General features: G+C 30.5%; 1 protein-coding gene across 1 annotated transcript; it reads right to left on the minus strand.

Moving 5' to 3' along the window:
- Nucleotides 1-4,706: 4,706 nt before the first annotated feature.
- On the minus strand, nt 4,707-11,896 carry LOC114391408 (basic leucine zipper 9-like). The gene is made up of 6 exons (XM_028352413.1): nt 11,671-11,896; nt 8,536-8,659; nt 7,482-7,644; nt 7,259-7,334; nt 6,352-6,477; nt 4,707-5,718 (listed from the first exon to the last, which is right to left on the minus strand). Exons 1-6 carry the CDS (start codon nt 11,824-11,826, stop codon nt 5,404-5,406), a joined length of 960 nt encoding a protein of 319 aa, XP_028208214.1. The 5' UTR covers nt 11,827-11,896; the 3' UTR covers nt 4,707-5,403.
- Nucleotides 11,897-17,353: the final 5,457 nt, after the last annotated feature.

Here is a 17,353-nt window from a genome sequence, read left to right on the forward strand (position 1 = left end):
TCCTCACCAGAATCTTACTCCTTGCACCCTGTTGCTGTCATTCTACTCCCACGAACAATGTTCGTGATCATCACATGTATCAACCACACGATACAAAATTGCAAGGGTGAGTTTATTATAAAAAGATCCAATACCAATTCCAAATAAACACAATTAGCAAGAAACATAGGCAAACAGTATGAGCTTACACAACATTCATTATTCAACACTCACATCCAACAATTATTCATCATCCACATTCAACATTTACTCATCATCCATATTCAACAATTTCTTATCATCCATCCATGGATCCAATCGAGACTGCACAGAATGATGCATTCACCTGACTCAACTCTTAGATGCAATGTGGTATGTACCAACAACCAAATCTCAAGAAATAGCCTAAGCGTGTCCACACGACACTCTCACTTAGGGAATCATGCATAGTTCGTCGAGACCATCCGGTTGTGCACGTAACTGCCCCCCTCCCATAGGTGATCAGCCTGGGAGCCTAAAGGAGTTCCCTACCAGGTGACAAGCCCCCTCAGTACAAAGTACACTCCGCCACAGTTATTCTATTTCTTGTGTCGTATGAGCTATGAACATGACCAAAAGTAAGTGCCAAAGACCATGGACCAATTAAAGCGCCTAAGCATCCCCTCAGAAATGATTAGATTCTCTAACCACGCTTGTCACCCATGTCTGGGCCATCCGACAAGGTCAGTGCACTCTACCCCCTATAACATATACTACATACGACGTATGAACATGGCCCAAAGCAAGTGCCAAAGACCCTGGAAGGTCAGTGCACTTCGCCCCCCACGAACATACACAACATCCAACATATGAAAGTGGCCCAAAGCAAGTGCCAAAGACCTTGGAAGGTTAGTGCACTTCGCCCCCCACGAACATATACAACATGCACATGCCAATGCATTTCCAACATCAATCAACATTCCATTTCCATGTCATTCTCAACATAAATATCATCTCGTCTCAATGATGTTATCAACAACAACAACAACCTCATTTCATATTCACATATTCATCAACAATAACAACAATTCATGTTGACATGGTCTTTATTAACAACGTCATCTCAAATCAATGTCATCATAATTATCATTATCATCACATATCAATTAAAATCCTCAATAGCGACATCAACAAAAAATCGCATTTCGCACACACACACACACACACACACACACACACACACACACACACACACACACACACACACACATATATATATATATATATATATATATATATATATATATATATATATATTTCATGCCTGAGATTCACACTCACAGGTCTTCAAACAACACAAATCAAATAAAGACAACAATATCATTCATCACAAAACACACACACACACACACACACACACACACACACACACACACACACACACACACACACACACACACACACACACACACACACACACACACACACACACACACACATATATATATATATATATATATATATATATATATATATATATATATATATATATATATATATATCGCATCCCATTCGTCAAAACATAATTTTTCCTAAAAAACCAGCATGCATATCAATACCAATTTCATCGCATCCCATTAGTTAAAAACATCATTTTCTATAAAAGAAAAATCAACATGCAACAGGGACAAGCAGTTATCCTCATGGCTAGGTTCCTTGACCCTAACTATGGTGTTAAAACGGTAAATTTTATAATAAACTCCCCTCACCTATTGTGAGCTACCCGCGGGTTCCTCATCACGTCACTTGGAGATTTCTTTTTCTTCTCTGCTCGTTGGTTCCACGCAAGCCTCTACCATGTCAAAACGAAGGAGACTTAATATGGATTTCAGAAAACAAAGCTAATAACAATGCTCTGGGTCAAACACCCACATCACTACATGAAAGAGCTAAAAGCATTTTGGGTTTTACAAAGGAACATCATTTGGAAATTCCGACCACGCCAATGTGACTGAGGTTCAGTGTAGGTTACAAAAATAACATGCATTTCATGAAATGATAACGTTTACAAAGTCTCTTTCTCTAGGGTTTTTCAAAGGAAGCGTAAAACATGTAATGGCGGTTCCAAAGTCAGAAAAGATGCAAAGACAAGTTGAAACTAACAAGGAACAAGCATAGAACCATGGTTACCTCGAAGAAAAATGAAAGGTCAGATTAGGGTTTTGTTATCTACCAAAACCGCAAGCCAAGTTGGAAGATTTCGCTTTGGTTGAAGGGTTCCTCTCGGTGTGGGTTTCAACGGAGAACAACAACGGTTTGTGGTGGCTAATGGTGGCTGTGGGTGATGGACAAAAAGCTTGAAATGTTGGAAATGGTTTTGGAAGAAAGAAAGGAGAAGAAATGGCGTTTTTCCTAAGCTATTTGGACTACAAGGCTCAAAACGCACAAGTGAGTAATGCTCTCCGGAACGGAAATGTCGTGCACACGCTAGACATCTTCTCAAAGATCCCAACGGTCAGATTGTGGAAAAGTGTCTTGTGAAGCTGTAAACCAAATTTCGAGAAGATCCAACGGTTAACGAAGGCTGGACAATGTTTTTACTAAGGCATCTTCATGTAGCTTCCTTGAGAAGCTTCATTAAGAGGCTTCCTCGAGAAGCTTCCTCATGGCTTCTTTGAGAAGCTTTCTCGAGAGGCTTCTATGAGAAGCTAACGTTTTAACTACTAACACCCTTTTTAATAACTAAACTCACCTCCTTGAAAATAATTACGGATAAAATAACACAACAAATATAATCAAACATCAAACATAATTACCAATAATATATATATATATATATATATATATATATATATATATATATATATATATATATATATATATGTCAGGGTGTTACAACACTGGTGCAATTCTCTTATCCAATAGCTGAAAAACTTGACGACAATTGTGCATTCTTAATCTTACCTAACTAGCTAGCTTTTAAAGTTTACTGAACACTCTCCACTTGGCAATTATTAGTATAAATACTAAATGGGTATTACTATGTACTTTACACACTTCATATCATTCAAATCTCACATAATTCATTATAGCTTATTCCTCTTTTTCATTCCTTCGTTATCTAAACCCTATAATTTCAACATCGTATCAAAGGGGTGTTGGACTTTGAAAAATGTAGATCAAAATTGTGTTCTCCTACTGCAGAATTCCCATATAATAGTTTAATACAATCTGATTTTCTGGATTGAGGAATAACTAAACTTCTTGTGAGAGAATAACTCTTCTCGATAGCTGTTGTTTTTGCCTTGCCAATTTTTTGCTTTTTGTTATAGTCAGTTATAACTATCATTGTCAGACAGTTATAACTGACTTCTCACTTGGTTGAGCTTCTGCCGTATATATAGGTATTCTAAGCAGAAGTTCTTCAATTGTACAATTTTATCTGTCAATACAAACTAATGGATGGATTGTGGGGCTTTAGTTAGCATTATATGGGTCTTTGAAATTTCAATTTAGTATAGTCTTATAGCCTCACTATAGGAAGTGTTTTCTACTGGTTAATGGAAGGAATTATGTTTATTTCTTTCGTAGTTTTATCAGATTAGAGCACCTAGGAAGTGCATAAGACGATATAAATTATTGTCTCTAAATCCATACTTGAAAAATATGAAAGTGTTATGTATCTAACAAATATATGATGAAGTTGCTTCATTAGTGTTCAATTGTTTCTATTTATTAAAGATATGTCTAAATTGTGAGCCTTTCTACATGAAGGGATTTGAACAATTTCGACAAGCTTTGGAGATTTCACCACGGAGCATGCGAGTAATGTCTATTATGTATAGAGTTGTTGGGTTCGAATTTTTGAAGCACATTGTTTTCAAATTTCAACAGTGTTGGAGATTGGATAATGTGTGTACTTGACTACTACTTGTGCTATGGTTTATGGTTTTTCTTTGTATTTTTCTTTTCAAAAGAAAATGTAGCCAATGAGAAGATTCTTAGTGCATATTAATTGTAATATATTTTCTTTTATTGAATATTATAATTTGGAAGGTCAAATGTTAGATGATAACTTCTTGAGTTTGTATTTTGATAGCCTAGTCATTTACCAGGACTTGGGAAATGTTCTAGATGTTGTCCTTGGTCTTCTATGCATTTTGGGCATTGGAAACAATGATACAGCCACACAATATAATCATAAAAAAATTATTGACATCAATTTTCTCAAGAAACCCATTTTAGAAGCTAGTGTTATCTAACACGATTTTCTCGTAAAAATTGTCTTAGAAAACACTAGATTTTAAGATGGTTTTTATAGGAAAATCGTAAGCTAGAGTTTTGTAAGATGATTTTCGCGAAAAATCATCTTTAAACACTGACTTCTTTAATATTATTTAAGGAAAAAATTTAACATTCTAAGACATTTTTTATGAGAAAAACGTCTTAAAAAATTGCATTTAAAGACGATTTTCGCGTAAAAATTGTCCTTAAATGTTGAATTTTTTTAATATTATTTTAAATAAAAATTAAAGATATGAAGACGATTTGTTATGAAACTAATGTAGAATCTGACCTTCTAAGACGGTTTACAAACTATCATGAAAAGTATTGAATTTTCATGACATTGATTACAAAGATAGTTCAAAATCATCGTCGAATGTGTCCAATAACCATTGTGGAAAATATTTTTTTAGTAGTACATGCAAATTAAGCAAAAAAAAAAAAAAAGAAAAAGAAAGAAACTATTTAACACAAACCATGCTAAGTATTCTAGACGGGATCTGACATGTAGAAAGCCCTTTGTTATTTTCCACAATATAACCTAAATACAAATCTAATAAATTAAGGCATACATAATATTATATCTAACTGGACACTACTACAAGATGAGGTGTAATAAAAATTGGGTGATGCTAGGTGCACCCAGCATTATTGCTGGTGCACCCAACACTTAAGGGAAAAAGACTGAAATACCCCTGACATATTTTTAAAAATATTAGTGCACCCAACACTTTTTCTTCCTTACGCACCTTGTCTCTTTCGTTTCGTTTTCCATCCGCGACTGCCCTTTGTCTTCTTTTGCGCGTTCTTCTTCAACATTATTGGCAGCATGGTGGTGGTGGTCTTCACCTCGACTTTGCGTATTCTTCTTCTGTTGGTGCTGCACCGTTGAAATTTTCTATAAGCTTACGGATCAAGTTGATCCGTAAGGCTTTTACGGATCAAGTTAATCTGTATGCTTAATATCAAGATATGGATCAACTTGATCCGTATCAACCTTGTGGATCAACTTGATTCGTACGAAAGAAACACTGCGCTAACATTTTTGCACACACAAAAAAAAACAGCTTTTAAAAGAAGAAGATAGCGGAGGGCAGTTTTGACATTTTCAAAAAATACTGAGTGCACCTAACATCACCCATAAAAATTACGTCAAGTTAATTAAGGCCACATGCTAGTCATAGAGCTCACAGCATTATCGCTATTGACTCCACTATTGAAATCGCTGCATGGAATATTATCCAAGTTTCCAAGCCCACCAAGCGGTGAATTTTGTCCACTAACTGTGATTCCACCACCATATGAAGCAGTAGCATCATTCCCATGGACGGTGAAGGTTGGCGAAACATATCCCATGCGGCGTAAATTATTCGTGTTGAGTTGAGGTGGGGTGTTTAGTGGACTCTGATTTTGAAGAATCTGGTTGTTGGTAGGGGTGAGTGTGCCACGAGTGATCATATCCTCAGCTAATTTCACCTAATTAAATGAAGGAAACAACTTCTTTAATTAGAAAGTGAATTGAAATCATTGATTTCACTGTTATTTTTTTATCGATAAATATTAATTTATTAATTTTTATTAAAAATATCAGTTACAAAGAGTTGAATCCGTGACTTTCCTCATCCTTTCTTTCTTCACGTTTTTTCTATCTCATTTTTTAGCTACCTTATTATAAGTTCCTCTAACTAAAAAATAAAATATTACATACATTGATAAACCACTATCATCTAATTAATCATAAATTTTCATATATAATAAATTGGTCAATTTTTACATTAAATAACTTAACCGTCATATCTATCCCTAGCTAACAAATTGTTTAGAGTAACTCCTGTAAATATTAATTATTAATAAAATCAATAAATACTTTATACCAATAATATAATAACAAAAAAATATCATATCTTTTGGAATTTATTTATTGCTTAATGGTGTAATTTTTTTTACTAACAATATATAAGAATTAAACTCTAAAAATGTGATCGAGATTAGCATGCTTTAATTAATTCTTTATTAAAAGGACTGACTCATTAAAAATGTTATTTTTCTTTCATGTGCTACTAGTCTTCCCTATACCATGTTGCTCATGTACACTAAAGGACTTTATACCTTAGCTCTCAAAGCTTCGACATCTGATTTTAGGACTCGATTATTTGTATCAGCTTCACGAAATTGTTGGCTGGCATCTGTAAGCTGCTTAAATAGGTTTGCGTTTTCAAGTCTCAACCGTTCGACCTGAGAAAGAAAATTAAAAAATTCCCAATGGAAATTGAATTACTATACCAAAAAAAAATGGTTACCAGTGCCATTATCAAAGATCTACATGATTAAATTTCTAAAATAAAAATGACGGGTCTATAAGGAAGACAGAAAAAAAAAACTTTAATGTACATTATTCTTTTAATAAATTATAATGATATATTATTTATATAAGAAATTAGAGTAAACGCATATAAGTTTTTTTTTTTTTAATAAAAAACATTGAGAAAGAAGGGCAAGGACTAGCTTACCCCCTTCTACATCTGTTCTACCTGAAGAAAGAGAAGTACAATATTTAGATAAAGGGAAAAAATGCTTGACATCTTTTAGAAGGTGCTAGTAACATTTTTTTTCTTATACATTCTTTTTACTTTTTAATATACTCTAGCTCTAATCTCTATTGTATTAAGTAAAGCTTATAAATCATAAATGAAGATTATCATATAAGAAGTAATATCTACAAAATATTGCTAAATAAATTTCAATTAATAACATAGAGTGTTTAAAATAGTGTAATCGAATATGTTTAGCATTTCTCTTTTGATCAGGTTATATATATATATACCTAATGGAGAAAAGAGATAAGAGAGGGAAGAGAGAGCGCGTGAGAAATGTGTGGATTTTTGTTTTTTGTTTTTTCTTTTGGACAGACAGAAAGTGATGAATGAAGTGATAAGAGAAAAAGAAGTAAGAAAATAAGGCTGTAAAAGGAGGAAGTGTGAAAACAAAGAAAAGAGTTGTTAGCTAGATAAATTACTTGCCACTCCAGGTCAGCCAAATGGGCTTGTTTTCTCCTCCTGGACCTCCTTGCAGACTCTCGATTAGAAACCTTCCTGAAAAATCATGATATATATAATCACTTAAATCATCAGCATAAAGATTTATATATATATGATGCTCATTATAATAAAATATTCAACACTTTCTTATTATTAATCATTAGCTTCAAATGCTTAAGATATAGATATAAATATATGTACCTTCTTAGGCGCTTCACATCAATAGCGTTTGTGCTTTGTTCACAAGGACCTGCTTCATCATCCTCATCAGATGGCTCACGTGAGGAACCACTTGTAGTGGTGGTGGCCCCTTTTACTTGATTATCTCTCGCGTTTGGTTTATTAGCAGACAATGGGCTCCCAACTGCAAATTAAGCAATTCAATCATTAATGTTCAACTATATATATATATATATATATATATATATATATATATATATATATATATATATATATTCATAAACTATATATGTTTTCTATGACCTATAATAATAATAATAATAATAATAATAATAATATATGCTTCCATTATTTTGTACCAAAAACACTCCCCAAAAATACAGCACGTGTTCCATTATTTCAACTTCAAATAATTGATCATACTGTAGAACAGGAGACAGATTTTATATGTAAAATAGAAAAGGGCACAATAATTATGTAACCCACAACAATGCTATTTAACATGAATGAGTTTTAATTAGGAACAATTTTTTAGGCTCATATGTTACATGTTTTTATTTAAGAATAATTCTATTTTAAAAATAATCACCTTTTTAATTTTTAATATGTTTATTTCAACTTTTTAAAATAACCAGAAGCTGAAATTTTTTAAACTTTAATTAATTAAATCATAAGCTATTTTAATAGTTTCTGACTGTTTCTTTTTAAATTAATTTTTATTATTACAAGTAAACATAAATTTATTAGCTTATATTTTTAAAAGAAATCTCTAAAAAATAATCACTAAATTATTTTTATATATCATATTTTTTTGAACCTGTAACTAGCTGACCCTCTATGCAATCAAGAGAAAAAAATACCAGCGAAAAATTAGTGTCATAGCTTAAATAAAAATTATAAAATCTATTTTAATTCGATTCAGTTTTATTTCCCCTAATGGTGTTGACACTATCAAAATTTTGTGTAGGTGATGAAAACTTTGTATGCATACTAAATAAAGTATTAAGTGTGATTAATTCGAATGGAGTGATTACGATTATTGTTAATAAAAAAAAAAATAGGGTATTACGGTTACCACAAATGGAAGACAGAGAATCAATAGTTGCAGAGATAGTGGATTGAATGGGAGTGAGGTTTTGGGAGTGGACAAGGGTATCTTCTGTTACTCCACCACATGTTGAAGATGCGGTTACTGCCTCCTGCATGCAATTATCAATGCCTACATAAGCTCCATGTTTTATTTTGTCACATCAATTTAATTCTATAAAGTTATTTAGCACTAGTAGCTTCTTGAAGGCTTCCCTTCATTGCCACACCATCTTTTACCCTTTCTATCCTTAACTCTAATTAATAGATTTTTCTTATAAGAAATATTGTTATTTGTATAACATTTTACAACAAATTATACAATAAGTGAGAGAGAAGAAATAAATTGTTAAATAAATTATTGTGTGCATTTGTGTATGAATATTGTTTGTTGTTTTTAACATGCAAAAGGTATAAACCAAAGATTGGCTAAACAAGGAAGAAACAAAACACTCCACCTCCACCACCCAAAAGCCTTATCAAGGGACCCATTTAGATCGTGGGCTATCAGGATGACTAAATAAATGTGTTATTCTCTCAGAAGCAATTGGCAAAGCACCTAGTGGATACAATTCGTGGAGGAAATAAATATAAGTATTTTATTTTCAAAAATTATTTTTAGTTTTTAAAATGCAACTAAAGACAGTTGCTTAGTGGAGAGTGGTACAATTATATAGAAGAGTGTAGAATTCAGGGAAAGGTTCAACAAGATAAAATAAAATAAGATAATCTGTAATTTCCGTTTTTTGGTTTTTATAACACTTGTTTAATTTTTTTAAAAAAATAAGTAGATTTAGGATGAGAATTTAATTGTCATGTAGTTTGAAATTATTTTAGAAAACAATTTTCAAAAATAAAAAGTGAGAAGAAAATTAAAGCAAGCCATAAAATATCTTATTTTTACACTCATTTTACATTTATCTTTATTTCTTTATTTTCAATATCACATCACTCATTATATTTATTAATTTGTTTCTTCTCTCTTTTTTCTTCAAACGGCGTATACATCAGTGTCAAAATGGATATCTATGTCGACGTCTATCTAGTATGTATCTATAATAGCAAGGAAGGTTTAATGCTTTCTAGCTATTTAACCAGTTGGAAAATTTCATATTTACAAGTACAAGTATGAAAAGCTATTAAAGGTTCGAGATTTTATTTATGAAACGATAAAGGAAAGACGCATATCGCTTTGTTTTATTCTTTTCCTCTTTAGCGGATAGAGAAAGAGAAACCGAAATTTTCTGTATCTGAAATATGTTATTAGAAAAGTGGATCAAAGTTAATCTATAGAACTTATAGAGAAATTATCCTTAAATCATTCGTGATATGTGCTCTTGTATTTAGTGAAATTAATTGGCAATATCACCATTAGTCAAATTCGATCTTTCGTCATATTTGTTATGTTTCTTTTAAACCATCTCTCTAGTTATTTTCTTGAAAATAGTCATTCGTGAATTTATAAATATTTTTTTTACTGAGAAAAGCAACTCAAATACATGAATAACATTTCAATATTATTATTTGTTATATGCGATGAACTAATCATAATTTTGTACCTACCATAATTTTCTACCACCAAATCAAACACACTAGTTTTGTGCCAATCATAATTTTGTATCCAATTTAAAAATTAACTAAGGGCTAAACATAAAATTAAAAAGACAATGACCAATATTGTGCTGAACTCTCTAGATAGAGAGATAAATAAAAGTACAATTCTTGTAAAAGTGAATAAATAGATAAAATAAAACAAAATAAAGACACGGGACTAACAGTTCTTCGTTTCAATTTTCAATTAACGGGTCCATACTCCATCCATATTGCAGCGTGCCAAATTAAAATATTGAAAATACATAAAGGAAAAAAAAATGCGTAGACCTAGATAGACCCTGAACTGAACTGAAGTACTGCGTTCCCACGAGTTCTGAAAGAAAAGCTAATAATAATAATAATAATAATAATAATAATAATAATGATGATGATGAAGCAGCATGTCTTGTGTTCACAAAACAACTCCCGCTGACGTGGCCTTTACCATTTTGATTTGACTTTTTTTTTAATCCTTCTGTTTATTAAAGAAAATAAATTTTGATTAATCTAAAGTTTAACAAAAAAGTAAATATAATTTGATTAATAATTATTTTTAATAAAAATTAAACTCAAATAATATTCAAATAATTTAACTTTAATTTCAACACATTAATGTTTGAGTCAAATTAATTGATTTTTTCATTTTGCCTTTTAGTTGAGCCAATTTCCCAAACGTTATAAGTTCCGCTACACGGACAGCGTCTATAAATTTTCTTTTTCAGTGTTAAATTTTGAGTACACAAAATAATAATTCATACTCCTCGTCGTACCAGGTTTCATGTCCTTTCATCAACATCGTTTCTTTTCACAAAAATTAAAGACTATTTTCTCAATTAGTTAGCTACAGAAAAGAAAATCAAGGGGGAAATATTTATAGGTACAACTTAGATCCAATTCTATATATATTTTTAACGTTATTGATTCCAGTTTGTATCAAATTTGAAGATAGATTATTAAGATGAAATTTCAGTTTTTGATTCAAGAATTATGAACGAAGTTTGAGATTGTTGATAGATAATTGAATTTTTTATGTTTTATTTATTTATCATGTATATAAAAAAAATACTTTGTTAAAAGAGAACAAAATATTTATTTTGATAATTTCTACGTATTGACTAAATTAGTCTCTCTGACAAATGATTTCAGAATATTTTTAGTGTAAGAAAAAACTATATCTAAATTTTGTCCAATAATTATTAATAATAATAGTTAATAATTATTGTTAGAATTTATTTTTTATCTATTAAATTTTTTTACTCCATAAAAACAATAAAAAAATCATCTTTAATTAATTAATATAAAAAAACCATTTAAGCTATGCAAGCACTACTTATTCTTTTTGTTTGTTATTTAAGGAAGCGTTGTGTACAAGCTGTGCTATTAGGGCAAAGTGCTTAACCAAATAAACAGCGATATTGGAAGAAGAACAAAGGTTACAACTTAAAACAACAACAACGTGAGCGAAGAAGAAGAAGAATAGTAGTTTCTGTATGTGTTGGTGTGTGAGAGTGAGAGAGCGTGCACTACTAACCAGGTTTTGGAAAGCTTCGTCGGTGAAAGGATCGAGCTTGCATGGCTTGACGTTGTCGTTTGCAACGTCGGGATAGAACATGGAGGCGATCCACTTGAAGTCGTCGAAGTTTGCCGCTATGATGCTGGTGGCGGCGGCGCCCCACTTGGACTCCATGGCCGAAAAATGAGAAAGAGGTGGGGAGAGTAGAGGGAGAGAGAAAAGGGAATAAGAGAAGCTGTTTGATGGGTATAAATAGAAAAAAAGAAAGTTCCTAAGCATGACAAGTGCATTGTGCCTTTGGCAACTCAGAAGATTTTCTTGATTAAAAAAATTAATAGTGTGATTCAATTATATATTATTATAAATTTCTTAATATGATAATTATTTTAAAATTATATATTAAATTATTTTCATTCATTAATAGTATGAAATTTTTTCTTACCATACATGAAAAATAATTAATTCTTAATATTTAGACTTGCATTTTTCTTGCTCACATCTTTTACAAAATAGTTTTATAACTTAAATTTGAATTTAATTCCTGAAAATATATAGCTAGTGTAAACAATTTAATTTATATGATCGATTAGTCAAAAATTATTGTTGACATGATTTTAAAATTAGTTATTCTGAAGAAAAATTATAATATATGGCAGTTCATGATTGAATAAAAGTTTAAAATCTTCTACGTTGTTAATGTATATACTATTTATTCTCTATACTTTCCACCAAATTATTTTTTATATATTTATTGTTTTTTTCTATTAGTTATAAAAAAATTGTGTAAGTGATTTTATAAATAGAATTTTCTTATGAAATTTTTTGTGATTTTTATTTCATTATTTTTTTAATTTAAAAATAATCTTTAAATAAAAAAGATTTCAATTTTCATACACTATTAATGTATAATATTTTTAATTTAAATTTTTTTTATACTATCAACTAATGATAAATTATTTTAAGTGATTCTCAACTTATTTACATACACAACAATATTTCGCAAGTTAAGAAAGAATAACTTCTTAATTTTTTATTTTGTAAATATGTTTGTTTTTATTTCTAAAAACAGTAAAAGAACAGAGACAAATGAGAAATAATTTGATTCCAGACTTCCAGCATTAATCTTTTAAAGAAAAAGGAATCAAACAATAAAACTGGACGGCACATGATGTCAAAACGTAGTAGCATGAAATTCGCAAAATGGTCCAGATTTGTCACGTGTGTTGAGCCCTTGAGAAAGTGGGAAGAATGCAGATTCCAGTCTACTGAGAATCATGCGTTTTTTGTATCTTTATTATTTACAAAAATATATTCTAATTTATGTAAATGTATGAATTGAAGATTTACGTGTAAAAGAAATATTCATGGGCCAAAATTATTTATCATAAAATACTAAGAAATTAATTACTTTATTTTTTATCTAAATAAAAAAGTCAATATATAATAGTTAGAAGTGTGGTTTAAAGCAATGGACAACCTGCCATGATAGTACGTACTATATAGAAATATGAATTAGGAGAAAACTTAGGTTACTTTTAGACCAAGTACACATCATGCTATGTTAAATTTTTGGCAATATATACTTTGTATAAAATCACATATATTGTTTACGAAACACAATCTTATTTGAACCAAAATCGTAAATAAAATTATTATAAACGTTAAAATTATTTATTCGAGTATTTGACATAATTATATATTAAAACTTTAATTATTTACATTTGAAAATCAATAATTAAATTTTTCATAACATATAATATTTTTTGTAAGATTACATTTTGTTTATGAAAGATAATCTTACTTGAATAAGATAGATCAAACTACTATAATGAGTAAAATTATCTTTCTAAGTATTTACGCATAACTATATATTTAAAATTTAAACTCGTGTCCCTTAACTAAGCAGAACAATTTTGTGTACCGGTTGATCCAAATGTTCCATGGCAACTCGTAATGAATTCAAATGACCAAAGTAGGCTAACATAAATAAATAATTAAAAAAAAAAGAGATACACAAGTAAGAAGCACATGCTTTATCTTTAGTTTTCCCTCTTTTGGAACATATGGCATGTCAAGAAATTATAAAGCAATATTTAATGAAGCATTTTGGTGCCAAGATCCATTAGGAGCCATATTTACCACAGTTGGCAATCAAAAGCTCAATCATGCAAAAGTTCACCCGCTTGTTGTGTGATAACAAAGTGAGAGTGGGGAAGCAACAACATACAATGGGTACAAATCTAAGAAAGTGTCGTGCCACTAAATTACAGCAGCCACCCAACAAACAAAGATGTGCAAACTTTTACTTTTGGAAAAGCATTAAAGGCATTTTGCTGCACCTTCATGTGGCTTATGCAGCAATGGAATGTATCAAGGGCAAAGATACAACTAGGGTTTGAGCAAATTAAAATGATTAAGTTCTGGTTAAAGTAATGGGGATTGATTGGGACAAGCACCGACCCTAAACAAAAAAAAAGTAGGTAACGTAGTCGTGTTTAAAAAAGCCGGTTTACTCGTCTCAACTCTCACCCCCAAAAGTATGACTGGCAAGTTTGCTTTCTTTTTTTATTATTAATTATTATTCTAACTTCATCTTTTTTCCTGTTATCATATCACTCAATATTCTGAGCTAGATCGTATTCTTTCGCGTTAAAACCACAACTCAAATAGTTTATGCCGTCGTTGTCTTAATTTGTGCTATAAATTAAACTAGTGCAATATATATATATATATATATATATATATATAAACTAGTGGGGACAAATCACAAGGTGATGTGAGGCTGCTAATAAAATTAGAGGTACTGTAATAGTGTTTTTCATTTATCATAACTTTTGAAAAGTATGGCTTAGACCAAAAGAATTAAAGCTATTATTCTTTCATATACACAATAACTTTTTTTTAATTATAGTATGACCACATGATTTTTAGATATTGCATGCCCATGTGGAGCTAGCCTTATTAGGTTACGAATCAAGTTAAGTTGCAAAGCGTATTTTGCAATTATATGAGGATATTCACGTGTTATTGAAGGGTAATGGCAGAGAGATGGTTTTGTTTGGAGGGAGTCACAAATGTTGAGATAAGGAAAATAGTTAAAGGGTGTATGGTAATATTTTTGGCACAGGTGGTATATCTGAGGTTTGTCCATGCTCCTATTCTTGTTAAAGGATGGTTTCACCTGGGAAAACTGGGAAAGCAAAAATCACAATATGTTGGCATTGGTTTTTATTAATTTAATTAGCTGCTGGTCCACGCATTATGAGTTTTTATGCGGCAGGGGAAGTTATGTTGCGTTAGGGATTCAATTATTCTTGTTCACCAAAAAAAAGAAGACAGAATTATTCTTATGGAAATTAATGAGCATTTTTTTTATTTATGAAATTTTAGGCTTATAAAAAATTAAATGCTAAATCATATTATATGAGTTATTTTCTCCGGATTTAAATATAAGAAGAAAAAAAATATATATTTAATTTTAAATTTAAATATAAATAAATTTCAATTAATTTCACTTCATTGTGTTTATCTCTAAAATATATTTTATTTAATAAGGATTTTTAATTCTAATAACTTATTTTTAGTTGGGATTAGTGTCATTAATTATTGGTAATCAACCTATTTTTAATTAGTGTGAAATAAATTTTCTAATAATCGAATCCAAAGTAGTTTTGTTTTAGATGCCTTATGCCTCCATCTTCAAAGTAAACACGCTATTCCAAATGTAAGTAATTATTAAGGATAAACCAATTCAATCCCATAAAGTGAATCACCATGCACTTGATGCAGAATGGTACTCAATATACTTGCTATGCATTGGGTACAAATTAAAAAAAAAAAAAAACTCCTAACGAGGGCTAGAGAATCATGGAGGTCAATGCAAACAGAATTCATGCATTCAAATAAATGACACCATCCAAGTAACCAAAAATCAACGATAAAAGGCTAGCATAAAAGCACAAGATATCATTACTAGAAAAAAATACTTTTAATATGGGTTACTTTGGACATTCAATATCAATTTTGAATCGATGTTAAAACTATCGACATTAAAAATATAAACGTTAACATCAGTTATGAAAAAATCAATGTTAAAATATACAATACGATATCAGTTTTTATGAAAACTAATGTTGTATAGTAAGAAATATACAAAAAATTTAAAAACAACATCGATTTTTATGAGAATCAATGTTTTTGTATTTTTTAAAAAATATTTTGTCTATTTTCTTAATTAACCCATACCTGCAAATTGAAAAAGAAATCAATTCAGACAGTATAAAATATTATATTCAAATTATTATTGAATAATTACTATCAAATAAAAGAAATGGCTTAAAGTAATGAAACAATAATCTCAATACATAAAATCATCTATAACCTAAGCTAATTAAACATAACTCTACAATTTTAAAATTCCCTAAACATCTAGTGCTTCATTTTAACTCTTAAAAAATATCTTGTCCATGATAAGTGTCATATTTAAGTTATTTTTTAGATTAAAATGTTAGCACTTATCTTTCGATTGTAATAGTTTTCTTATAAACTACCATTAAATCTAGTTGTTTTATATATATTGTACATTTACTAATGTTTTTTTGTTTAAGTATGAAAGATTTATCCATGATTTTGTAGGTTTTGATGGTTGTTTGTTAGATCCAGAAACAAAGTCAAAAGGAAGGACAAAATTGTCATTTTTTCAAGATTTAAGACATCCACTCGCTCAAGCTAGCATCCAGCTCACCTGGGCTAATAAGATTTCTTCAGCCATAAGCAATCAACTCGCCTAGGCGAGCTACATCTTGCCTGGGCGAATTGGTGCCTTCAGCAGTAAGTCACAAATTCGCCTAGGCGAGCTACAGCTCGCTTGGGCGAATTTCTCAGCACCTCTTGGCTCTTTTCTATAAATAGCCCTGTTTAGAAAGTTAAAGATCCTTCCAACTAAAGCAAATACCAGAGAAAAACACAGAAGAAGAAGGAGAAAAGGAAAAGTGGAGCCGAGGTGCTGCAGAGTTGTGACTGTGAATCACTTCATTCGTTATTTCTCTTGTTAATCTTGTGCTCTGCGCAATGATTGGTTAGTTTTTCTTAAGGATTGGATGTAATCTTTGTACCCTTATGTATCTCTTTTAATATTATATGCGTATGAATCTTTTCTACTCATTATTGGTAATTTCACTCTACTCGTAATGCTTGATTCTATTTGATCACTAGTGTCATGAAATTGGATTTTAAGTGAGATTGGAAAGTAATTTTAGAATTTGAACTGAATGATTTTACTCTTTACGTTACATTGCTAGGAATAGAGCATAACGTTTTGATTGCAAAAAGCACGAGAATACAATTGTAATGCTGGGGTATTTACTGCATATGCGAGGGATCAATATTTAGTAAATATTCTTAGGTTCCAAGTGTGAGGGATCGACTTGGGATAACTTAATGTGTGCATCAATAATGTTGGAAAATGATTCTTAGATGTTAATCTTATCAGGATACTAAAGGTATGAATGATGAAATCCAATCCTATGTTTTATTGAGTTAATTTAAGTCATTATTATTATTTCCATAATTTATGTATTTCCGATGCACTAAATTCTGTTATTTCCATATTTCTGTTATTCCCATGATTTCGTTATTTTCACTATTTTTTTACTTTAAGTTGTCTTTAGTTAATCAAACCAAAACCAATGACATTCGATTA

This window comes from Glycine soja, chromosome 17 (assembly GCF_004193775.1).
Source record: "Glycine soja cultivar W05 chromosome 17, ASM419377v2, whole genome shotgun sequence".
Lineage (NCBI taxonomy): Eukaryota > Viridiplantae > Streptophyta > Magnoliopsida > Fabales > Fabaceae > Glycine > Glycine soja.